Raw genomic sequence first — 27,272 nt, 5'->3', positions numbered from 1 at the left:
TTCGCACTTAATGGCAGGCATTTTAAAACAGGATAGGAATCCTTCTTCATAATCGTTTCAATCACCTCTTTAATTGCTGGTATTATCTCCTCACCAATAGTTTACGCTTTTCCTTTTTTGCTATAATAAGAGAGATATTGAATGATGTCTTCAGTCCTTCATTATCAGCATGAGCAGATGCTTTAAAAAATGTATTTAAATTTGGCTGATTTCTGAATTTTTCCTTCAGTGCCTTAAATTTTAAGATCTTCATTTTTCTTATCAGGATGTATCCATTCAGTGTGTTCTTTCATCTTCAAAGATTTTATGGCATCATTACTAAAAGTCTTTTCACATAAGAGGCACATAGGCATTGTTAATAAAGGGCACAAATTCAATTTCAAATACTCTTGTAAATATTGTCAACATTTTTACTTAGATACAGTGGCAGCCAATGTACTTATTGGGGTTGTAGCTCAATTTATATTTTAGAGTAAGTGCAGCTGTGAAACATCCTGAAAGAAAGTAATTGGGTTCGATTAAGATTATCTCTCAATTTAGTATTCATAGTATAACAATATAATAGAAAACTAGGTAATGGTAAAGTTCTGGAGGAACTGTATTAGATCAGTATATAAATTTAAAAAATATTTTTTTAAATATTAAAAAATAATAATTTTGGGTCGTTCAAAAATTACTAAATTTTCTCAACAGAAGCTATAGATATTTTATATTTTTGTATTTTGTATTTAGCATTTAAATCTTGGCTATTTCTTCTATTTCTGGACTTGGCCTGAAATTTATGAATAGGAGCAAAAACGTTTAGTCGACCCCTGATTGACCTCTTGAAGTTTATCCACCCATTGGGGTCACTACTCTGGCAACTCCCCCCCCATTAGACAAAGACAGTAGCAAATTTAAAATTGAGAAAGGAGTTCGACAAGGAGACACAATATCGTGGAAGATGTTTACTGCTGCCCTTAAAGAAGCTTTCTGAAGATTGGACTGCTTGCAGAAAGGAGTTAATGGGAATGGAGAGTGCCTAAACCATTTATGATTTGCAAATGACATTTTGATCATAAACCATGATCCCAAAGAATTAGAGGAAAATCTTAATGAGTTATGCAGAGTTAGTAAGGATTTCGGACTGAAGATGAATATGGTTAAAAAAAAAGTAATGCTGAACAAGTATGCCACAGAAAGGGAAATAATGATTAAAGGAGCAGTAATTGAAAAGGTGGATTCATATGCTCACCTGGGACAAGTCATTAGTTGTAATAATGATACATTTTGGATGGATAGCATTCAGGAAATATAGTCACCTACTGAGAAGCAATATCCCAGTTTGTCTGAACATAAAATAATGAACCAATGTATACTCCCATCATGACTTATGGAAGTGAGACTTGGGCACTCACCAAAAGAATGGAAGAGAAGCTGAAAACTACACAGCAAAGAATGGAACAAATTATATTAGGAATCAGACTAATAATCAGACTAATCTCTTCTTGAATAAGAAGAGAAATACATGGAAGTGTTTTTTTTTTATTTTTTATTTTGCTGATGCTGCATAAGCTTGCTTTCTTGCATCATATACCTCTACTAATGCTAAGAGAGGTGAATTGTATCCCCAGTTCACAAAGAGAGATCAAAAGGTGACATGAGTAATTACAGAACTTGTTAGCTTAACTTTTGGTTCAGTCTCTGGTTAAAGAAGAAATGCAAGACCATCTAGATAGGCATGCAGTTATACTGCAGTCATTGATTCATTAAGGAACAGGCTTGTCTGACCAATGTGTTTGGATACTATGATGTAGTAACAAAAGAACTGGGTGCAAAAAATAATTCTGATATCATATACATGGATTCTAGGAAAGCTTTTGATATTGTTGCACTTACGACTGCTGTACAAATTGGATCAGTATGGCATTAAGTGCAAGTTACTGATCTGGATAAATGGATGGTTGCATAAGAGAAGACAGAGAATGGTTATTAATGGACACTGCTCATATTGGACTAATGTTGTTAGCGGAGTCACACGAGATTCTGAGCTGAGCCCATTGTTGTTTTCCAATATTTATTAATGATATTGATGAAGATACATCAGGCATGATGTCTAGGTGCCTCCGTAGCCAGGTGGGAAGGAGCAGCAGTGCGTAGCACACACTTCTTGATTAGACCGGGGTTCAAGCCCGTCACCACCAAATACAGAGGATGCGGAAAGGTCAGGGAATGACTACCACATATCCCGGAGCAATATGGCCTTAGTTGCTAATGCTCCTAAAAACCAAATAACAATCAACAACAATCATGATGTCTAAGTTTGCAGATGATATAAATGTTGCCAGGGGTGGTTAATGTCAGTGATCAGGGTGAGCTGCTGCAACAAGATCAAGAAAAATTAGGCAGATGGGCTGAGAAATGGCAGTTGAAGTGTAAAATTGACAACTGCAAGGTACTGCCTATGGGTAGCAGTAATCTCAGTGTACCAACTGTCTGATATTATACTCATGGTAGTAGAAAATGAAAAAGACCCCATGAATAGTTGTGCCATTGTATATGAAGAATGCAGACAGGCTTCCAGGACAACTCAATGGGTTTTGTCATTGATATACAAGAACTTTGCTAGCAGGGATAAGGAGGTGATTATCCCATGGCACAAAGCAGTGGTTAGGCTAACCTTGAGTATTGCCTGTAGGTGTGGAGGCCTCAGTTTAAGAAGGATGTTCATCTGCTGGAATGGTGTAAAGAAGGGCAACAAGATTGGTGAAGGAAACAAAATGCTTCAGTTCTGACAATTTTAGCATCTGGAGATTAGCACCTGTGGGGTGATCTGATTGAGGTGTATAAGGCTTGACTGAATTGAGCAAGCAACCTCAGTGTCGATGACATTTTTTTTTCTATTGTTCAGACTACATACACGAGGGATATAAATTCAAATCGAGGACGATGGTTGCAGAGATTTGTCATCCCTCCCCTTGGCTGATGTTTTGAATTTGCTTTCTTGCATTGTATGCCACTATCACCACTACAATTAGTCAAGAAACACTTGTCATGATGAACCGAAGACGACAAATGAAAAGCAAGAAAAACACTGACAGGGAGAAAACTGAGTATACTGAGTTATGCAAAGCCATTAGAAAGAGACTGAGAGAGGACATCAAGAAGATTTAACACAAGAAAAGTAGAACAAGCATTAAGGGAAAATAGAGGATTTAAATCAGCAGCCATGAGCAGTAATACAGAAAGACAAATGATACTGAAACTGAAGAATAGCGATGGTGTACTTATAAACAGCAGAGAAGGCATAATTCAAATAGCAGAAGACTACTATAGAGAATTATACAAGGAGCAGGGGAATGATGCCAGCAGTGGGGAACTTGCAAAGTAGCAACACATACGACATACCCGATATTCTTCCTGATGCATTGAAGAAAATGAAGAATCAGAAAGCCCCAGGGGAAGACGAAGTAACTGTAGAGTTGTTAAAATTGGGAGGAAGAGACATAACACAAAAACTGGCAAGGCTCTTCACAAATTGCATTAGAAAAGGTGTGACGCCTAAGCAGTGGAATAATGCAATCATAGTTTTGCTGCATAAGAAAGAAGATAAATCAGAAATTGGAAATTATAGACCAATTAGCTTGTTATCCCACATCTACAAGTTGTTCACAAGGGTCATTACTAACAGATTAGAAAGAATACTTAATGAGAATCAACCGAAAGAGCAAGCTGGCTTTAGGACAGGATTCTCAACTATGGATCACCTTCACATAATATCACAGCTAATGGAGAAAGCAAATGAATATAAAACACCATTATGCCTGGCATTTGTGAATTATGAAAAGGCATTTGACTCTATACAGCATAAGGCAATGTTTCAGGCACTGCAAAGACAAGGCATAGATCCCCATATATTATGATTTTGAAGAAAATATATGAGAGTGCTACCTCCTTTATTAGACTAGACAAAGAGACAGTAGGAAATTTAAAATTGAGAAAGGAGTTTGACAAGGAGACACAATATCTCCGAAGTTGTTTGCTTCTGCCCTTGAGGAAGCTTTCAGAAGATTAGACTGGTCGCAGAAAGGAGTCAATGTGAACGGAGAGTACCTAAACCATTTACGATTTGCAGATGATATTGTGGTCATAAGCCACGATCCCAAAGAATTAGAGGAAAATCTTAATCAGTTATGCACGGTTAGTAAGGACTTTGGACTAAAGATGAATATGGCTAAAACAAAAGTAATGATGAATAAGTATGCCACAGAAAGGGAAATAATGATTAAAGGAGCAGTAATTGAAAAGGTGGAGTCATATACTTATCTGGGACAAGTTATTAGCTGTAATAATAATAAATGGCTGGAAGTCAAGAGAAGAATAAATTTTGGATGGATAGCATTCAGGAAATATATAGTCACATACTGAAGATCAATATCCCAGTTTGTCTGAAACGTAAAATAATGAACCAATGTATACTTCCCCACCATGACTTATGGAAGTGAAACTTGGGCGCTCACCAAAAGAATGGAAGAGAAGCTGAGAACTACACAGCGAAGAATGGAACGAATTATATTGGGAATCAGACTGTTAGATAAGAAGAGAAACACATGGATTAGACAGCAAACTCAAGTAAAGGACATTCTTATCAAAACTGAACAACTAAAATCTTCTTGGGCAGGACACATAGCTCGAAGACATGATGACAGATGGACCAAGAAAATAACAGAATGGTATCCAAGAGGAGCTAGAAGAAAACCTGGAAGACAAAGGCGGAGATGGATAGATGAAATTCATGAGTTTGTAGGTAGTAAATGGATGGCCAGTGCTCAAAACAGAAGGAACTGGAAAGTTGCTGGAGAGGCCTTCATCTTGCAGTCGATTGAAAATGGCTGATGATGATCACCACTATTGGTTTGACCTGCTATGCCCCTTGCTGGTTGTTTTATTTTTTTTTTTTTGGATCTGGTAGCTGGTGGATTCCCTCATCTCATCAGGAACCTGTGGATGAGGCCCTGAAAATTCAATTTTAAGCCTCCTTTATTTATTTATGTATTTTAATTGTGTTCCATTGTTCACTTATTTTTTGATATTTTCTTTCACTAATTCAGCAAACCTTTGAATGCATCTTCTGCAAATGGATTAAATCCCATTAATCTTACGTATCCCACCAACTCATATGTATTTGTAAGTAATTCCAAAAATTATTTCTTTCAATCTTAACATAGGAAATATGAGTTAAGGGAGAAAATAAATTTATTTTTGAAAGTTTTTCTCAATGTTTTAATGTTGAGTTTTATTTTTGTTTTGTTTACTCAAATTCATAATCTGTTTGTTTCAGACCATTTTAATTAAAATTATTATTTAACTTGAGATTACTTTCTTTACAGTTAAATATTGACAGTGTACCAGAAAAATTAACCTTTACAGCTCATTTCTTAGAAAATCCTTCAATCAAACTTAAACTCAAAACTACATCAGAATTGTCAGTAAGTATTTTCTCTTCTAGGATATTTGATTCTGCTGAAGTAATATATATGTATGTAATTTGATATTTTTTGTCACATAAGGTGTTTATCAAGAATGAATGTAGAACACGAGCATACCACATATTAGGTTTTTTTTTTTGATAAATCAGTAAATTTATTATAGCATGTTGTTGACACCTGATGTGACTAAAATGTTCAGGTCGAGGAATCTACAAGTTTTTACTGGAAATTTCATGGTTATGAAAATCCAGTCATATTGAGCATAACAATCTGAGATCTCAGGTTTATTAATAACTTCAGAAATCACATTTTAGTGAATACGACCAAGAGTCCTTGAGTATGTCACAGACATTCTCTCAGACACGCCAGACAAGCTGTACTGGCTACCTGGGAGTCTAGAACGCTGATGGATATGATATTCGGGTGACATCCAAATCAAGTAGACCCAATTTTGATAAAGTTCGAACAGTCTGTGACAGCCAAATCCTCTGCTTGCACCTTCACGATGGTGGGACTGTTAGTAATCCTGGGTATAACCTCCATGCACAAGCGCACTGTGGGTGACCACCCAGGTATGAACCAACGTAAGCAGGGGTCGAGGTGGCGGCATTCCTCCATGTGCCCACACCACATGGAGGAATGCCGCCCCTCCGTGTTACCAGGTGATACTTGGTGGTAGATGACTCTTCAACCGGTGCAGTACCACCACTTTGCTTATTGGAGGCTTGAAATGGTGGAACCCATGAGTCTCAAGAGCAAAGTTCCAGTCATCCCTTCCTTTTGGATATGGCATACACATATCCTTTGGATATGTGTATGCCATATCCAAAAGTCATCAGTCATCAAGCAGTATGACTGATGACTTTTGAGGTTATGATGAACATCATGGTGAGATCCAATCTTCCTTACATTTCTAGGGTACAGCTCTAAAATGGTGTTCGCAAGCCGGCCGCTAGTTAGTACACTGGACTGAACCTATTGGTAGCTCTTTAGGAGGCTTCCGGATCAGCTAGTGTATAATATTGCTACCTCTACTCTGCCAGACAGTGACTGGAGGGAGTCCGAGTAGTGTGTATGCGGGGGGGGGGGACATTGTCGAGATCATGTTATGTCAAGGATCTGGGTATATTCTTACCATGTGTATGCCATATCCAAAAATTTCATTATATTTCATACAGCATGTCCCTCCCCCCACTTTTTCTTACTATTGAATAAACTACGAATTGTCAAACTAATAGAGTAAGCTTATCTGTGAAAAGATCTAAACCTCCCAAACACTTCCTAGTTCATTTCACAAATATACGTGGTCTCAATTCTAATCTCAGCAATGTTGATTTCCACTTGCAGTCTGCCAAACCCCATGTACTTTTTCTGACAAAATCTCAGTTATCGGTTAGTTCAACTACTGCTCATCTGAGTTGCCTAAATTATTCACTGTATGATTCCTTTCGCCTCAAAGGTGGTACTTGTGCATATGCCCGTTCCGATATTCCCTCTCAGAGAATTGGTAATTTGGAATCTCCTCTATTTGATCTTCTCTGGCTTAAAATCTGTCTGCGTCATTGTGTCAAATTCATCTGTTGACTCTACAGTTCTCCCAACTCCACTAATCACTTAGAGCTCTTTGATGACTTCCTCTCTTTGCAACTTGACATTCTCCAGTCAAACTTTCCTAACAGTGAGGTACTTTTCCTTGGTGATTTTAATGTTCACAACTCCAGCTGGCTTCCGGTTTCTAGTCACACCGACCAAGCTTGTCGAGATGCTGAGGCTTTTGCAATTACTAATGACCTTGCACAGATTGTTCATTACCTACAAGAATACCGGACAATCCTAATCATACAGCCAATACGCTTGATCTTTTTCTCACAAAACAACCCTTCTAAGTACACGGTGGAAGTGAGAGGTCCTTTAAGCACTTCAGATCACAACTTGGTGATTGTCTCTTCTCCAATGGAACCTTTATCTCATGGCTCTTTCCAACTTCGTGTTGTTTGGCATTACAAGAATGCAAAATGGGATGACCTGCGAGTTTTCTTTTCTTCTTTTCCTTGGTCGGATTACTGTTTCAAAACTTCTGATTTCAACGTTTGCTCGGATCGTGTCAGTGAAAATATTCTTGCAGGAATGGAATCCTTTATTCCACACTCCACTTTAAAATCTTGTCCTTTATCTAAACCTTGGTTTACCAATAAATGTGCTAAGGCTGTTCAAGAGAAGAATGTTGCGTATTGTAATTGGCTTGTTTCCAATTCTTCAGTTTCATTTTCTGCCTACACCAAAGCTCGCAACAATTGAAAAGCAGTTATTAATCAGTCCAAACTAGATTTTGAACAGGCTAAGAATAGAAAACTTGCTTCCTGCCCTAATGGTAGCCGAGCGTTCTGGTCTCTTGCCAAAGCTAAGGGCTGCAACTTTTGCCCATCTCTGCTCTCACCTCTGTCAAAACCAGATGGTTCTGTTGTCACTTCAGATAAAGTTAACCTGCTGGCATCCCATTTTTCTTCCAACTCATGTATTAATGATCTTGGTAAAGCACCTTCCACCATTCCCAACATGCTCCACTCAGTGTCTCCTGTTGTCTTCCATCAAAAGGATATCAGAAGGATTTTGATGAATCTTGATGCTAAGAAAGCTCCAGGTCCTGATGGTATTTCTCCACTTGTTCTCAAAACCTGTGCTCCTGAACTTACTCCTGTTCTTTGCCACCTTTTTCCCTTTTTTATTCCAAAGTTGTTTTTTCTTCTGCTTGGAAATTTGCTCATATCCAACCAGTTCCTAAAAAGTGTGACAAATTCCTCCCATCCAGTTATCATCCCATTGCAATTACTTCTACTTTTTCTAGAGTAATGGAGAAATCAATTAACCGCCAACTCTTAAAGTACCTAGAAATCTTTCGTCTGATCAGCGATCGCCAGTATGGATTTCGTCAGTGTCGATCCACTGGTGATATTCTGGCTTGTTACCTATTTATGGGCCGCCTCTGTAGCCAGGTGGGAAGGAGCAGCAGTGCGTAGCACACGCTTCTTGATTAGACCGGGGTTCGAGCCCGTCACCACCAAATACGGAAGATGCGGAAAGGTCAGGAAATGACTACCGCATATCCCGGAGCAATATGGCCTTAGTTGCTAATGCTCCTAAAAACCAAATAACAAACAAACCTATTTATGGACAAATTTAATGGAAAAGTTTTGTGAAACACAAGCAGTTGCTCTTGACATCTCAAAGGGTTTTGATCGTGTTTGGCATAAAGGTCTTCTAAACAAGCTTCCATCTTATGGTTTGCCAACTGTTTTTTGTAATTGGTTATCCAGTTTCTCTCTGATTGCTCACTGAGGGTGATGGTAGATGGCTCTCTGTCTTCTAACTCCTCCACTAATGCTGGTGATCCCCAAAAACTCAGTTATTTCCACCCCACTCTTTTCCTCTTGTATATTAATGACCTTCTTCCAGTGACTGGAAATCCTATCCATAGTTTTGCCGATGATAGCACATTGAATTCCACTTTCCATTTTGAAAAACCTTGCCCTGCTCAATTAGTTCAACTTCTCGAATATCCACTACCAATTCCTTAAATGCCGATTTCCATCCAGCGGGGCAAAGACAACTTAGTTGATTTCAATTCTTCTAAAACTCAGTGTTGTCTTATATCTCGCTAAAAGGATTCTTCTGCTCCTATGCTTGTTTGGTGACACTCTGATTTCTAGGCAAAATGATATATTCTTTTGGGGATTACTCTGACTTCTAATCTCTCTGGGCACAACCACATTACAAATATTGCTTCTTCTGCATCTAAAAAACTTGATTTTCTCTTTCGCTCTCTGTATTACTTTTCTTCCAAACAGCTGTTCGCTCTGTACAAGTCGCATATCCGCCCTACCATTTAATATTGTTCCCACAACTAGGGTGGTGCCCCCAAAACCTCTCTCAGGCTTCTAGATTCCATTCAGAAGAGGGCAGTTAGGTTAATTAATGACTCCTGTTTAACAGAGTTTCTCCACTCCCTGTCTCATTGATGTTCTGTTTCTGCTGCATGTCTTTTCTACAAATATTTCCATTTGCCCCGTTCTTCTGAATTGGCTTCTATAATTCCTGCTCTCTCTTTCAAAACAGTCCCATCACGTGCCGCCACCATCCATTTACTGTCCAACTTCAAACTCACAGAACCAACTGGCGCCTCCGTAGCCAATTGGGAAGGAGCAGCAGTGCATAGCACACGCTTCTTGATTAGACCGGGGTTCGAGCCCATCACCACCAAATACGGAGGATGCAGAAAGGTCAGGGAATGACCACCGCATATCCCGGAGCAATATGGCCTTAGTTGCTTAATACTCCTAAAAACCAAAATAACAACAACAGAACCAACTTTTCATCTTCCTCGTTTATTCATTCAACTGCTGTTTTCTGGAACAACCTTCCTTCATACGTATTTCCTGAAAATTACCATCTACAGAAGTTCGAGTCCAATGTCAAAAAATATCTTCTTTTGTCTTCTCAACCTCCAACCCAAGTATGGTACTAAGTACTATAGGTTCTAATACCTCTCGTGTTTGGGGTTTTCATAAAAAAAAAAAAAAAAGAGCTGAAGGTTGTAGAAGTGATTCTTCCACAACCACAGACACCTTGGTACATAAAACGAGAAGATTTAAGATGGCATGCCAAGCATCTTCTTTATGTTAATAGCCTAAAGACTACAAAGAAATAGGACCAGACCCTGATGTACCCTGCATTACTATATGCAGTTGAAATTTAAATGTTTGCTTTCTTAATATAAAAAAAAAACAAAACAAAAAGTAAGAAAAAATTCTATATAGAAAAGTATTAGTTCCAAAAGAAAGGTGACTTACTAGCATTAGCAGAAGCAAGAAAGCAAGCTTATGCAGCATCAGCCAAAAAAAAAAAATAAATAAATAAAAAATAACCACTTCCACTTCACCCCTCTGTTTGTTCGAAATACCTGTCCAGCTGAGCCTTAAACTTATTTAGGCTATCAACTTCCACGACAAAGGATGGAAGTCTGTTCCACCAACCAACCACCCGCTGGCTAAAGGCAAATTTCCGCACGTCTATCCTACATCTGTCTTTCCTCAATTTGAATTTATGCCCTCTCAGGTGATTATTCTGAGCAAGAGGAAGAATCCCATCAGCATTAAGCATGCTCAAACCATTCAAGGCTTTATACACCTCTATCAGATCATCTCGCTGGTGCCTAGTCTCTAGACACTGTAATTTGCAAAACTTAAACCTTTCTTCATAAGAGCACCCCTTTGTTCCATTCACTAATCTTGTTGTCCTTCTCTGTACTCGTTCCAGCAGCTCCAGGCCTGTATACAGTACTCTAGGTGTGGCCTGACCATTTCCTTATACAAGGGAATAATCACCTCCGTATCCCTGCTAGAAAAATTCCTATATATCATTGACAAAACACCATGAGCTACTCTTGCACCCCATCTGCACTGCTCAGAGAACTTCATATCTGTCTGCACAACCACCCCCAGGTCCCATTGCTATGTATCGAGCAAACCAAATGGCATGGATAACATCACAAATCTATGAAGGATGGATCAGAGACTTAGATCGCTGGGTGAGTGAGAGAAAAATTTTGCTGTTTGTGGATAACTGTACCCCTCATTGTCAAGTAAACGATCTACAACCAAATATGACATCGTTCTTCAGCCACTTGGTTAAAAGTGTAATCCAGTGTTTTCAGAAAAACCACCAAAGAATGCTATTAAACAAAATTGTGCCATGTCTTTAAAGCAAAATTCAATGCGAAATAGACATCCCCTCTACCATCACAGAAGAGATCTAAATCTATCAACAGCCATTAATCGTATAAGGATTACAGTTACGTATAAACTGATAACAGTGATCTCACTTATTTTTAAAGGATCCATTGTACATGATAGTGAACAAAACATTTTGAAGTCTGCTTTTGTTCATGCTTTTAGGCAGTCCATCATAATTGGTTGGATTTTTTGAATGAACTCAAATCAGATTTCTTATGTTTTAATTTTGGGAATAGCTTTAAGTCATATGCTAAATCTGGTAATAAGTTGGATGTTGCTTGAGGAATGTGTTTGAAAATCAAATTTTGACTAGTGAGTGATGTGGCACAATGCATCTTTGTGGTAAAGGAGCCAACCATTCTGCAATTTTCAGGTGTTTTATGAGATTTCTTCTCTAAACCTTTTTAAAATTTCTTGGTAGTGGGCTGCATTAACAGTGATAACTTGTGAAATGATTTCTGATAACAAAAAAACAAAAGAAACTTACGCGTATCTATTCTGCAACCATCCTTTCTCAACTTGAATTTTTGCCCCTCATGTGCATAGCCTGAGGAAGAGGAAGAATCCCATCAGCATTGAGCTTGCTCAATCCATTCAAAGTCTTTTAAACAACTCAATCAGATTACCTCACAGGTGCCTAGTCTCCAGATGTTGCAATTTGGAGAACTAAGCTTTTCTTGGTAAGAAAGGAACTGTAGGTTTCTTTGTTCAGGGACTGGATCATTTGTTTGGATAATTTCTTTTATTGTTTCTAAATGCCTAAATTGATTCAAGCCCCTAAGGTAGCCCTTTAATGAGAGTGATAAACTAACATTAACCTAAGTTTAAAATCTTCAGCAGTATCCTCTCCTAGGAAGAGAGCCAAATGATATTTAATTTCTTAAATTCTGGCATAGACTTTTACTTTGCTTTTGTTAACATTGAAAATTTTGTTTTGAACTGAATATCTATACTTTTTTTGAGTGACCCTAGTTTGATAAGTTATCATCTGTTTCATTTGATGTAATATATGAAAGGGAAAGGATATATTTTGGGAGAGGGTTGTAATTTGTTATGGATGTATAAGTGAAATGTCAGAAATGGGACAATGTAAATCAAGTTATGCCTGTAATGTCTTTTATGGAAACTTTATATTTATTTTACCTCTGCATGCAAAAAATAATTCTATATCGCTATCAGTACAGCAGTTTGTAAAGAAAATTTGAAAATTTTTTACTTAAATGCTTTTAAATGTTGGTAGCTTCTTAATTTGAATTGATTACCCTTCATTAAAGTGAAATTATGGGCAAAAATAAAATCAGAATTATAGAAAAATGAAACAAAAGAAAAACACGAAAAAATAAAATCATAAAAAATCCCCCCCTGGATTTATATTATATGCTGTAATATCCTCTATTTACCATTTGATTCATTTTCATTAACTTCGGTATTTGAATTTCAGAGAATTTCTTTAACTTCTGGGTGAAATTTGATAATATCTTGAGGCTAATAATTGCAGTCTTCTGATTTTAAAAATATTTTTGTGTTGCTGCTCTACATTAAAACTGTCTGTTGTTAGTTGGGAAAACATAAGAAAATGAAACTTATGCCACAACATTTAAACATAATTCACATATAAACAGATACATTATTTAAAATGACCTTACAAAATGTGTGTGTGTGTATATATATATTTACTCATCAGAGCCCCACATGAAAAATAACTGTATATGTGTACTGCTGAAAGGATTGTGAGAACAAGATTATGCTTTGATGGTTGAAGAAATGTTTATCATTTCTTCATCCATCACAGCATAATGCAGCCAAAGCACAGTAATTTGGCTGCATTATGCAGTTGTTTTCTGCAGCAGTGAAACAAATTACTGACAGTGAGCCGGGCCACCACTTAACATCTTGTTCTTTATTTTTTGGATCAGTTGTTCTTATGTTCCCTAAACAAAAAGACATGAAACTTAATATATGTGAATATTGTTATTTGTGAAACTCACTTTTTCACATATAACAATGATCCTCACTTTTTCACATATAACAATGATCCTCACTTTTTCACATGTAACAATGATCCTCACTTTTTGAGGATTGAAGCAACATATGTGCTGTTTTTATGCCATTCTTGTAGGTTTCCTACACAAATCACCATCCCTGATATTCTTAACACAAACAGTTATAGACAGGTTACTATGACTAACAACCTCAATCCAAATCACAAAAGCAGTCTGTAACATTACATTGCCTCCTACAGCTTGCATTGTTCAGGGCGATGCATTTGGTAAATAGGTTTAGTATTAGCATGTAATGCAAGGAAGCCACAGGCTTTTGCTGTGCTGGCAAAAAAAAAAAAAAAAAAAGGTAGATAACAAAATACATTTAGCAAACTCACACTTGACCATTTGACCCAAATGGTGTGTGTGAGAAACAAATTTCTCTTAACCATATAGAGATATATGTAGAAAGGGTTTTCTAACATTCACACATACAGGTAACCCTCTTATAACACGGTAGTTTGGTTCCTACAAAATCTTGTGTAATGTGAAACTGTGTTATACAGGATATAATGTGAAACTGTGTTATAACACACATATATATGTGTTATACTGTGTTATACATTCAGATAATGTATGTTCATTTAATTTTCTTCCTCTTCATCGCTGCTAAGCACAATCTCTTCTGCAGCATCTAGATTTCGTGCACCTTCTGCTCTCTTTAAAAGTCACGAACTGCATGCTTCAGTCATAATTTTTTATGGTCTCAAAAAAGCACAAGTTCAATAGCATAGAACTTAACCCAGGGATCTCCCAACAAAATACAGTGGGCCTCTGCTTTAAAAATATAAAGCATAAATTTAACTTTATTACCTTACTAATTAACAAAGTTAAATGATACATGAAAATCGGAAGAATATTTTCCAGTTAGCAAAATAAAAATAAATTTACACTTACATACATAGCTTAATTAATACATACTGAAATAGGTACATACTAACTGATATTTCTGTCACTGACTTTTTTTTTGTTGTTGTAAAATTTAAAACAGTAAAAACGATAAGCAATTAATAACACAGCATGCACAAGTTGCAACAAACACGATATGCACAAGTGAGATACAGAGTAATGAGTTTCTGAAAATTCGTTTATATTTTTTATATGATTGAATATTTCATGGAAGGAGAAATACATTTAACCATAATAACGTGAAAACCCACAGAATTCCAGCTATCGGTACTATAGCAAATGCAAGAAGATCAAGTTTATTACCTGTTTATAATTTATTATGCTAACAGAAAAGACCAATAAACTGGAAACTGCAAATTGTTTTTATTGTTTTATGGTAGTGACCTCCAGAAATGTGCCTTTGAAAAATATCATGAAGGTGATATAGACTAGAGTCAACAGCAGAGATTCACAAAAAGGACTGGAAACTTTGAAAATTACATCTGACATAATAGCAGGTTTTTTCCAGCACAAAAGCTCAAAAATACTGTGTTATGCAAGATTTCTTGCAACTCTCAAACTGTGTTATATAAGTACCGTGTTGTGCGAGGATTTCTGCAATTTATCAATCATGTTAGAGCGAAACCGTTTTGTAGAAATACAGTGTTATACTGGAGTTGCCTGTATTTGAATTGTGCTTGGGGGTGGTGGAGGTGAATAAGTATTAGAAATGTGATATTTGATTACCAAAAATAATTGCAAACTTAAATTGCAAAATTTATGGACCTGTCAGGTTTTCACCTGTAGCTTCTCATAGGAGTGGCCTGGATATAGGAAAAGCATACCAAAGGAACCTCGTGAGGTACAGAAATGAAGGAAACAATACCGATACAACAACAGAAACAAAATGATACAGAGACCCTTTATTCAGAAATGGCAGCATAGCACTGGCTGCCATGATACAGATGCATCACTGCCAAAGATGGAACAAAGGGAAGAGGTGATCCTCGTTAGGAGATATGGCCACCCCTAATGTCGATGCAGGCTTTGCACCTCCTGTCCATACTTAGAACAATGTTGTTGATAAGTTTCTTGCGGTAATATCGTCTATTCCTCTGTCAGCACTGTCTTCATCTGGTGAACATTTTCTGGTGGGTGTGGATGTGCTGCTAGGCGTATCCCCAGAGTGTCCCATTTATGTTCGGTGGAACGGGCAGGCCAATCCATACAAACAATGTCCTCACTTTCCAAAAGCATATCAACAGCTGCAGTGTGATGGGGTGTGGCATTATCATAAATATGAACTCAGCGTCAGTGGCACCTCGGAACAGATGCAAGATGGGGAAGGATTACCTCAGTACAGTAGTGTGCACCGGTTACAGTACTGCCTTCCAGTATCTGGAGTTGTCTATGTCCATCAAAGATAATGCCTCCCCAGACAAGAACACCTCAACTGCTGTATCGATACCTTTCAGTGATGTTTGTGGGGTGATACCATGTGCCAACCTCTTGCCAGATTAGCTGACGTCCAGAATCGCTGCTGAGACTGAATCTACTCTCATCAGTAAAGAGTACCTTAAGTAAAGATTGTGGTTGTAACCTTTAGAAATAGTGTTGTCCTTAGGTTTTGCACACCACTGTATAAGTTAATCCCCCTGTCTTGTTTTATGACCAGTCTATTATAACAGAAAAATATAAATGATATTTCAGTTAATGTTTATTTGTCAGGAAATATTTCAGAGAGATAAGTTATGTAAAAATTAAAATTGCAGTGTTTCCTTTATTTTAGCCTTCAATAGAGGACCAGCATGCCTTGGAAGATGTTATTGGGGAAATTATTACTGAATCTGTAGCTGCAGCAGTTGTTGATCTTAATCTAAAACCTTATATTGAATGTCCACAGCTGAAAAGAACAAAAAGTTGCGAACAGCATGGTGTAAGTTAACTTAGTTTAATTACTTCTTACTTTAATTAAATTCTTTTAATTGTAAAAAAATCTGTAAAAAATAATTTACACATTTATTTTATAAAAACTTCAAAAAATGTTATGAAAAGAACAAAAAGTTAGACCAGCATGAAGTAAGTTCATGTAATTATGTTTTATTTTAATTAAATTATACTTAAAAAAAAATGGGAAAAAGATCAATATATTTTAACTATTTTATGAAAACCCCATCTTGTTCATCATATTTAGTTATTAATGCAGTTCAAAAATATTTACTATGGCTGTTGAAATTTAACCTAATAATAATAAATCGATTATTAGGTTTTGTTTTGTGACTGAGATTATTAATCCTTGTTATTCTGGCATTTATATAGCACAGAAAAAACACTGTTTTTTAATAGTGGCTCTTAACACTAAAATCAACCATTGGCTACAAAACTACTTTTCACACTTTGGGTTCTCAATTGACCAAGCATCATCTACTTAAAACCTGACAGGCACCCCCAGAATAATTGCCATGTATTAATTGTTGGTGCAATGCTAATGACTGAAACTTTTTTTTTAAGATTTTATTGAGTAGTTTTGGAAGTAGTCTTGGCAAATGATGCAGGAAAGTAAGCATATATAGCATCAGCCAGAGAGGAAAGAAAAATAAAAAATACACACACCACTCGTCTGTACCCTCCAAGGATTTGTCTACTTCTTCATTGAATTTATTCAGACCATCCACTTTAGCATTAGCAAGGGCACGTGATGCGACAAAGCAAGCTTATATAGCATCAGCCAAAAAAAAAAAAAAAAAATCCTTATTTCACCCATCCCCTTGCTCCAAATGTTTGTCAATTTAAGCTATTTAAGCTACCAACTTCTACAACAAATGGAAGTTTGTTCCGGCAATCAACCACCTGCTGCTGGCTAAAGGCAAACGGCCGCACATCTGTCCTACAACCGTCTTTCCTCAATTTGAATTTATGCCCTCTCAGGTGATTATTCTGAGCAAGAGGAAGAATCCCATCAGCATTGAGCATGCTCAAACTGTTCAAAGCTTTATACACCTCAGTCAGATCACCTCGCAGGTGCTTAGTCTCCAGACACTGTAATTTACAAAACTTAAGCCTTTATTCGTAAGAGCAACCCTTTGTTCTGTTCACTTATCTTGTTGTCCTTCTCTGTACTCGTTCCCAACAGCTCTACATCTTTCTTAAAATAAGGCCTCCAGACCTGTAGACAGTACTCAAGGTAATCCCTGCTAGAAAAATTCCTTTATATCCTTGGCAAGACACCATGAGCTACTCTTGCAGACCATCTGCACTGCTCAGGAAACTTCATATCTGCCTGCACAATTACCCCAGGTCCTTTTCATTTTCTACCACTGTCAGTGTGGTACCAGAGTTGATTACTGGGATTACTCTAGGATTACTGCTTCCCATATGTAGTACTTTACATTTGTCAATGTTAAACTTCATTTGTCACCTCTCAGCCCATCTGCTCAACTTTTCTAGATCCTGCTGCAGCAGTGTACTGTCATTAGTATCATTAACAACGTTGCCAACGTTCGTATCATAAGCAAACTTGGACATTAAGCCTGATATACCCTTATCAATATCATTTATAAATACAGAAAACAACAATGGACCCAACACTGAACCCTGAAGGACTCCACTAATAACATTAGTCCATGAACAGCAGTGTGCATTGACTACCACTCTGTCTTCTCCCACTCAACCATCCCTTTATCCATAGCAGAAATTTGCCTCCAATACCACAGTGCTCCAATTTGTGCAGCAATCTTCCATGTACAACAGTATCAAAGGCCTTTCTAAGATGATGTCAAATATGATATCAAAGTTATTCTTTGTATCCAGTTCCTTTGTGACTACATCATACAGTAAACCCCCGCTATTCGCGGTTTCGCGTATTCGCGATCGCCGATTTAATATAAAATGAAACCTAAAAAAATGTGAATTTTAAAGCGCCGTGAATATTTTCCACCATAAAAAAACATGGGCGTGGCTAAAATTATCTTTCCCGGTCAAAACAGCGCTCAGTGGGTGGGGGAGAGGGGTGACAAAATCGCGAGCGTGAATGTTTCTCGCTAATCCTTGTTCAATGTGTGTTATGAGCTTGTTATGGAAGGTTTCGTCGTTTGCTTTTAATTTATATGCTTATAAATTGAATAAATTTATCAATTTATAAATTTAATTTTGTAAGCATATCAATTTATAAATTGATATGCTTACAAAAGTGATAAATCTACCGTTTTGCAGTGTAAAACAGACTTTTCGAGTGTGTTAACGGAAGAAAGTGACTTTATTGTGGACAAGTTCTTTCTAACCCCTACAAAAATATGACTACGAATAACAAGAGAAATGTGAAAATATCAAAGAAGGTGATGACATTAGCGAATAAAATTGAGTTATTAGATAAAATTTCTAATGGTGAAAGTGTCTCCTCAGTGGCAAAACATTATAAAATCAGAGTCAACGGTACGATCAATCAAAAAATCGGAAGAAAAAATCCCCCGTAGTGTCCGTGAAAACGCGCTAATTGCTTCAAAAATTTGCTCTGTAACTCGTGATGTTAAATTAGAAAAAATGGAAAAAGCTTTAAATCTGTGGATAGAAGACCGAACTCAAAATAAAATTCCGTTAAATTCACTCATCATTCGTGAAAACGCAAAACTCCTTATCAACGCTTTAGCGAAACTGGTGATAGCACTGGCGGGATAGGTTTTTTAGCTAGCAAAGACGCTGGTTTGAAAGATTTGTTTGAAATTTCTAATAAATATTACATTTAATATTAAATTGTTTCTTATTTTCATTTCGATGCCATATGCTTGCATTTCACTATGTACTGTCTATGTACATAGTCATATTATGAAGGTACATATAATACATACGTAGACAAAATTTTAGACTAGTTTTTCTTATATATTTCATACTTTGGAACGGAACCCCTTTATTACTATGGGAGCCATAACTCAGTATTCGCGTTTTCGGTATTCGCGGCATTTCTCAGGAACGTAACCCCCGCGAATAGCGGGGGTTTACTGTACTATCCAATCAAATTAGTCAGACAAGACTTCCCCTTAACAAACCCATGCTGTGTCCGAGCTATAACTGAAGTCTTGTCTAGATGATCCTGCAATGCTCCTTTAACCAGTGCTTCCAGTAATTTCCCTGGAACAAAAGTTAAACTAACAGGTCTGTAATTACCCGTGTCTCCCTTTGATCCTCCTTTTGGATTGGGGTCACATTTGAAAATCTCCAATCCATGGGTACTTCCCCTGAGTCCAGGGAAGCTCTAATAATTACGGCTAAGGGTTTGCTTACTTCCTCTGCCGCCTCCTTTAATATAACTGGATAGATTCCATCCATCCAAGGGGCCTTTCTTATGTTTATCTTCAACAATTTCTCCTCCACTTTACTCTCAGTTATTACAAGATTAATTAGTTTACTGCTAGAGTTGAATACACCTCTGGCATGGCGCCTCCGTAGCCAGGTGGGAAGGAGCAGCAGTGCGTAGCACACGCTTCTTGATTAAACCGGGGTTCGAGCCTGTCACCACCAAATACGGAGTTTGCTTAAAGGTCAGGGAATGAGCACCGCATATCCCCAGAGCAATATGGCCTTAGTTGCTAATGCTCCTAAAAACCAAATAACAACAACAACCTCTGGCATTCTCCTTCTGCAATATGTATCCCATGCATTTTTCTTCTGTCACATGTCTAATTAGTATATCTGACATCCATTTAGGCCTAAATCTTGAACAATATTTCTTTGTTGGTATGAAAAGCATAGTAGCTTCCAAGATTAATTCTTTGAATGCTTCCTATTTTGAATTTGGTGTTGGTTACATCATCAGTTGGTCCCCACTGTGTAGAATTTAAATACAGTCTCAGACCACCGTAGTCACCTTTATGAAAGCAAAAACCCTTCCCTTTATCCTTGATGGTAGTTACTTTATTGTACAGTACATCGGTACACGCAGGTACCACGACCATACAATACCCTTCACGGCACCACGAGTAAATCCCACTTCAGCACACGTGATCACTGCCACCTAGTGGTTCCTTTATCTGCAGATTCTTGATGCATGAAGAATCACTACTGATAATCCGATCAAGAGTATTACTCCCTCTAGTTGCCTCCCGAACATGCTGATGTAGAAAACAATCATCCAATAAATCCACAAAAGCCTTGCTAGTGTGTGAGTGACCAGCCCCCAAATTCCAGTCAATGTCTGGGAAATTAAAATCCCCCATTATAAGACTCTCTGATTTACTGGCCCACTCTATTTCTCTGTACAGTTTCTTATTATACTCATCAGAGTCATTAGGCCTTATAGCACACTCCTACTCTCAATTTTGATCTCCCAATGCTTATGTCACACCAAACTGACTCGACACTGCACTGTCCAGCAATGTCGACTGGCTTCATTTCTTTGGAATTTGTGTTTCTTAACTAATAGCATAACCCCTCCTCCCTTCCTATCCTGTCTATCCTTTCTGTAGATATTGTACTCCCCAAATTCCAGTTCTGCATTCCTTATATCTGTGTGACACCACGTCTCTGAAATCCCAACAATATCTGCCTTTGATGTTTTGAGCAATAACTCAAATTCATCAAATTTATTTACTAAACTCCTAGCATTGGTGTACACACAAGTATACATGCACCTGCTCTTCCTCTTAGCCACCCTAACACAACCCATGTGTTTACTTGTACCCCCATGATTCCCAGCAGTCTCTGTAATATCCTGCATCTTATTTTCCAGGCTGCTGCTCATTCCAATAGAAGCAGTGCAAGAATCACTTTCTCCTCTGCCAGTGGCTACTGTTAATCTATTAGTCCTTGTATCCCCCCCCCCCCAATCTAGCAGTTTTCCGACCCACCTAACACTGCCTCGATAGCATCAGCAAACATTTGATTGGATACTATGATGTGGTCACAAAGGAACTGGATGCAAAAAATAATTTTGATATCACATACTTGGATTTCACGAAAGATTTTGATATTATTGCACATGGAAGACTACGGTACAAATTGGAGTGGTATGGCATTAAGGGCAAGTTGCTGCAATGGATAAAGGGATGGTTGAGTGGGAGACGGCAGAGTGGTGCTAAATGGACATTGCTCCATGTGGACTAATGTTGTTAGTGGAGTCCCCCAGGGTTCGGTGCTGGGCCCATTGTTGTTTTGTGTATTTATTAATGATATAGATGAAGGTATACCAGGTGTAATGTCCAAGTTTGCAGACGATACAAAGGTTGGCAGGGTTGTTAATGACAGTAAAGACAGTATGCTACTGCAAACAAAATCTTGAAAAGTTAGGCAGATGAGCTGAGATATGGCAACTGAAGTTTAAAATTGACAAATGCAAAGTACTCCATATGGGTAGCAGTAACCCAAGAGAAACATACCAACTATGTGGTGCACTCAGGAAGATGTAGAATGAAAAAGACTTGGGGGGTAATTGTGCAGTCAGATATGAAGTTCTGAGCAGTGCAGATGGCTGCCAGAGCAGGTCATGGAGTTTTTTCAATGATATATAGAAATTTTGCTAGCAGAGACAGGAAGTGATTATCCCTTTGTTTAAGGCAATGGTCAGGCCACGTACAGGTCTGGAGACCTCATTTTAGGAAGGATCTAGAGTTGCTAGAACGAGTAGAAAGAAAGGCAACATGATTGGTGAGAGGAACAAAGATGTGTGCTTATGAAGAAAGGCTTAAGTACTGCAAGTTGCAGCATCTCTAGACTAGGCACCTGCGAGGTGATCTGATTGAGGTGTATTAGGCCTTCATTGGTTTGAGCAGGATCAATGCTGACGGGATACTTCCCCTTGCTCAGATTAAGAACCTGAAAGGGCATAGATTCAAATTGAGGATAGACAGTTTTAGAATAGATGGCAGAAGTTTGCCTTTAGCTAGCGGGTATTTGATTGCTGGAACAGACTTCCATCTGCTTTTGTGGAAGTTGATAGCCTTAAGTAAATTTAAGGCTGAACTAGACAAACATTTGGAGTGACCGGATGGGTGAAATGGGAAGGGCTTTTCTTTTTTTTCTTCTGGCTAATGCTGTATAAGCTTTCTTTCCTGCATCATATGCTGTAACTAATGCTAATGCTAAATGTTTTTTGGTGGTTCATGTGTAGTTAGCCATAATTCCACACAAAACAGTGGTAATGACTTTGTTCAGTGTTTGCTGCTATGCAATAAAGAATATGAAGTTAGAAGGACAAAATTATAAAATAGCAAATGCTCTTTTGGCTTCTTCATTATTGTTGAGGTTAAACTTGTTGCATAAAAGTAGGTTAATATGAATATTAAAATATCATAGTGACAGGAGGAGGCAAACTTATTCTGCATCTACCAAGACAACAAAACAAAAAAAAAGTTCAGTACCATGGCAACCTCAGAGTGAAGGTAGATTTAATTTTGCTGTGAGCAGTAAGACCATTTGCTTGGCAGTTTAAGTACTACTGATCAAATTAACATGAAGGATAAACATGAGATAAGTTTCATTATTCTTAAATTGTTGAGTCAAGTGGTATTTTTTTTTTTTTTGGAAATTTTAAACACTTTGTTGGGAAAGTTTTCATACACTTTGATGGACTGTTACAGGTCTGTTATGAGAGTGTTGTTATTGGTGTTCGTATAAATATCCAGAAATATATTATATTATTTCCCAAAGAAGGAAGAGTTCATTATGCATCCGGAAGGAAAATCTTGACTATACATCTTTCTATAGAACATTCAAAAATGTCAAATTTTATTATTCTTTTTTTATTTATTTTATTTTTTTATTATAGCTGATAAGTGAACAGCCCCAAGAAGGAAGTGAACGACTTTTAGTTAAAATTATTAAGGCAAGTAACTTAGGAGGAAGCAAGGGTAAGTTTCACAGTGGAGAATTTATTTATTGTTATTATTATTAGTAGTATTAATTACAAATGATGTAAGGAAACAAGCTTATACAGCATCAGCAAAAAAAAAAAAATAATAATAAAAAATAAAACACTACCCACCTAATATTTCCATCTCTGCTATCTAATAATATATCTAATTCTTCCTTAAATTTATTCGAACTACATCATGTGGTAGTTTATTAGAACAGTCAGTTACTGTCTGACTAAATATATCATAAATCTATCCTCTGGCCATCTGGCTTGCCTTGTGTAAGAAAGAGTTAGAATACTGTCATCATTAAGTTTAATCAATCCATTTAAATCCTTAAACACTTCAGTCAAGTCTTCTTGCAAGTGCCTGGTTTCTGAGTATTACAGTTTGCAGAACTGAAGTCTTTTGTGCTAAGAGTACCCTTTGTTTTCTTGACTAACCTTGTTGCTCTTTGCACTTGTTCCACGTGATTCACATCTTTTTAAAATGTTCAAGAGACCTCCATTTTTCTGAAAATTCCAGACCTGTATACAGGATAGTACTCAGGATGTGCCCTAAACATTGCCTTATACAATGGGATAATCACTTCCTTTTCCCTGTGGGTAAAGTTCCTGTACATCATTGGCAGAAATCAATGTGCTGTTCTATCAGCCCCTGTCTGCACACACACTGCTCTGAGGGCTCTTGAGTGATATCACCTCATTGGTATGTTATTCTGGGTTTACTGTTGCCCATATGCAGTACTTTGTATTTACCAATATTAAACATAACTTGCCCCTTCTCAGCCCATCTGCCTAATTTTTCTAGGTCTTGCTGCAATAGTAGCATGCCATGATTCTTGTCAGTAACCACTCTGCCAACCTTTATATTATCTGCAAACTTAAGGGGACTCAGCACTAAACCCTAATGGACTTCACTAGTAACATTAGTTCAAGAGGAGCAGTGCCCATTTATGGTTACCCGATGTCTTGTGCTACTTAACCATCCCTTTATCCATAGCAGTAACTTTCCACCAATGCCACACTATTTCAATTTATACAGAAATCTTGTGTGAAATAGTGTCAAAAGCTTTGCTGATATCTAAATATACGATGTCAAAATTTATTTATTTTTTTTGTTTTGGCATATTATAGCCCTAGTTGCTGATGTGCCAATAAAATCCAGACAAACCAAACCAAATCAAAATTGTTTTTATTCAGTTCCATAGTAGCTAATCAGATTGGTCAGACAGGATTCAAATTAGCAAACCTGTGCCATAATTTCCACACAATTCCATTCTTGTTAAGATGATACTTTAAAACTTCTTTAACCTCTGACTATTATTTTTCATGTAACAGAAGTCAAAGTTTACAGGTTTATAATTGCTCACATCACCCTTCGATTCCCCTTTGTGAATATAAGACATAGCTCCAGTTTATAGGAATCTCCCTTGAATCCAGGGATTCTTTCATAATATGGCTGATGTTGGCTTAATTTTTTTTACTGCTGCTTTTAATATAACTGGATACAACCCATTAGTCCAAGTACCTTATTTACTTTTAGCTTCAGCAATTTATCTCCCATTTTTTTCTGTTATAAATTGTTGCACAACTGGCATTCCTATCCCTAAAAACTTCTTCGTGCATAAATGATGCAAAATATTTATTTAGTTTGTCAGAAATCTGCCAGGTCATCACTAGTTATACCATTCATATCTAGTGGGTCAATATTATTCATCCCTTCCTTTTAGTAATCATAACATAAGCAAAGAATCCTTTACTACTTTTCTTTACATTCTTAGCAAACATAAAAAAAAAAAAAAAAAAAAACCTCATAATTTCTCTTAGTTGACCTAACCTCTTTTGTGATCTGATTGCAGACTGGTTTGTACTTTCTATAAGTTTCCATGTTCTCTGCTAATTTGTAATCATCTTACATAGTTTTCTTCTCTGCCTCTAGTCCCATTAGTTTATCTGATATTCGTTTAGATATAAATCTTGAATAACCTCTTTGTTTATATAAAAAGCTTAGTGGATTCTGCAGTTGATAACATCATCACTTAGTCCCACTGAAAGGAATTTCAAATGTGTCTAAAAGCACTAAAAGCCAGTATGGGAGTTTCAGATGTGTCTAAAAGCACTAAAAAATCCCAACAATATCCGCCTTTGATGCTTTGAGCAATACCTCAAATTCATCAATTTTATTTACAAATTTCTAGCATTGGTGTACACGCAAGTATACATGCACCTGTTCTTTTTCTTAGCTACCCTAACACAACCCATGTGTTTACTTGTACCCCCATGACTCCCAGCAGACTCTGAAATATCCTGCATCTTATTTTCCAAGCTGCTGCTCATTCCAATAGAAGCAGTGCAAGAATACTTTCACCTCTGGCAGTGGCTACAGTTAATCTATTAGTCCTTGTATCCCCCCAATCTAGCAGTTTTCCGACCCACCTAACACTGCCTCGATAGCATCAGCAAACATTCTTCCACCCTTTCTATTTAAGTGTATCCCATCCCTGTAGAAGCAGTCTCTCCTATTAACAAGCACAAACCAGGCTGAAAAAAATTATACCCCTTGAGCCTTGCACAATCTTTCCAGGGCCGAATTGATTGACAGGGCTCTCATCATATATTTCCTTCTATCGTGTCTGGGCAGAATTGCAGCCACTTTCAAATTCAACCCTAATTCACGGCTTTTTTTCAACAGTGACCTGCACTTGTTAAGTAATTCCGCTGGTCTCCTATTCTTAAAATCATTTGTGCCAACGTGTACAATTATATCACCTTTTGTGCCCTTAAAAGATGATATCCGCTCTACAACGTCATCAACCTTTGCCCCTGGCAGACATACCCTGGTTCTGTTCCACCTATCCTTTTTATAAAGCATGTTCTCCGTTTCCCTGATAATAGAGTCACCAACAACTATTAGTTCCTTTGGGACCAGTGCATTCTGCCTTGGGGGCTGCCGCTGTGTTGCGTGATGCCCAAGTGCAAGCTCTGGCGTTGGTGTGGGCAGCTGAGAGCTTGATGGGCCCCTCACTTTTAATCCTTTGAGGGCATCCACCCTGTCCTTCAAGCTCTCATATAGGCCCATAACAACGCTGATTTGTTGCCTGATTTCCTTACACTCCTTGCATCACGCAAATACAAAGATATCCCCATGGCAGTATCATGTCCCGTACCTGACTGCTCCACAAACATCAAGCAAATAGTGCATTTTAAAAGGCTGTGATTCAGAGGGCAACTGCCCCCCTCAGTTCTCCCCTGAGCCACAGCACTCCCATTAGCTTGAGCCTTTTGCTTTGCTGCTCTGGTCTGAGTCATGATTTCGATTTAATTTCAATAAAATTTAAATTTCAGTACATAATTAAAACCCTAAACTTGTATCCCAACACAGTTATAACGCTATATTTATGTTTCAGTATCGAGTGTTATCTACGAAATCACTTGATATAACTTCCGTATCAAGTTAAGTATTAATTATTTATTTTTCTAATTATTTATGTTACGTAATCTGTCGTTATATGTATATAGTTAAAAGTACAATTTAATTTGCAATGAAGTTCAACCAGATTAATAGATTTACTGATTAATTGACAATATTATATTATGTACTATACTATACTAAGCTTATGCTATCTAGTTCGAGATATTTTGTATCGCGTAACAATGGCGGCAATATACGAATGGTAAATCTACGGACACTTAAGTATCGATTAATTTCCAAATCTCGCTGTCTCAATTCAGAAAAAACTAAGGATCCTGACTAGCTACTTACAGAAAATAATTTGATATAACAATTGGTTAATAAATCGGCTAAATATGGTTAAAAAAAAAAACCTCTTGTTCAACGGAGCTGCAACTTGTAACACATGGATTTGATAACCTTACCGATACTAAGTAATACCTACAAAATCTCTATATAAGTTAAACTTTAAACTAAGTATCGTAACTAGGAATATAAAGCTACTCTAGAAAATAAATTAATATGCCAATTTAAGCTAATAAAACAGAAAATAAATAAAAAAAAAACTTCTCTGTTCCAGGAGCGGCAATAAGCAACTTCCGCCCAGGCTACTCTCGTGCTCAAACTCCCAATGGGCTCGCAAATTTTCAAAAAAAATAACAATGGGCTCTCACAAGCCAATGTGAGCCCACCATAACTTACCACTGCTTGACCTCAAGCATAACTTACTCCTCTCTCTCTCTCTCTCTCTCTCTCTCTCTCTCTCTCTCTCCTGTACACATTGTACTCACA

At 37.3% G+C, this 27,272-nt stretch overlaps 1 protein-coding gene across 1 annotated transcript in view; it reads left to right on the top strand.

The window, feature by feature from the left end:
• LOC150074942 (uncharacterized) overlaps nucleotides 1-27,272 on the top strand; it is a 503,230-nt gene that overhangs the window by 61,192 nt on the left and 414,766 nt on the right. The window contains exons 4-6 of the mRNA XM_090388998.1: nucleotides 5,370-5,468; nucleotides 15,977-16,123; nucleotides 22,943-23,024. Coding sequence (XP_090245124.1) covers nucleotides 5,370-5,468; nucleotides 15,977-16,123; nucleotides 22,943-23,024 — 328 coding nt within the window. The remainder of the gene's footprint in view (nucleotides 1-5,369; nucleotides 5,469-15,976; nucleotides 16,124-22,942; nucleotides 23,025-27,272) is intronic.

This window comes from Mastigoproctus giganteus, chromosome 14, assembly GCF_048544385.1.
Source record: "Mastigoproctus giganteus isolate SK-2022 chromosome 14, ASM4854438v1, whole genome shotgun sequence".
NCBI classification, from domain to species: domain Eukaryota; kingdom Metazoa; phylum Arthropoda; class Arachnida; order Uropygi; family Thelyphonidae; genus Mastigoproctus; species Mastigoproctus giganteus.
This window is presented reverse-complemented; position numbering and strand designations above follow the sequence as displayed.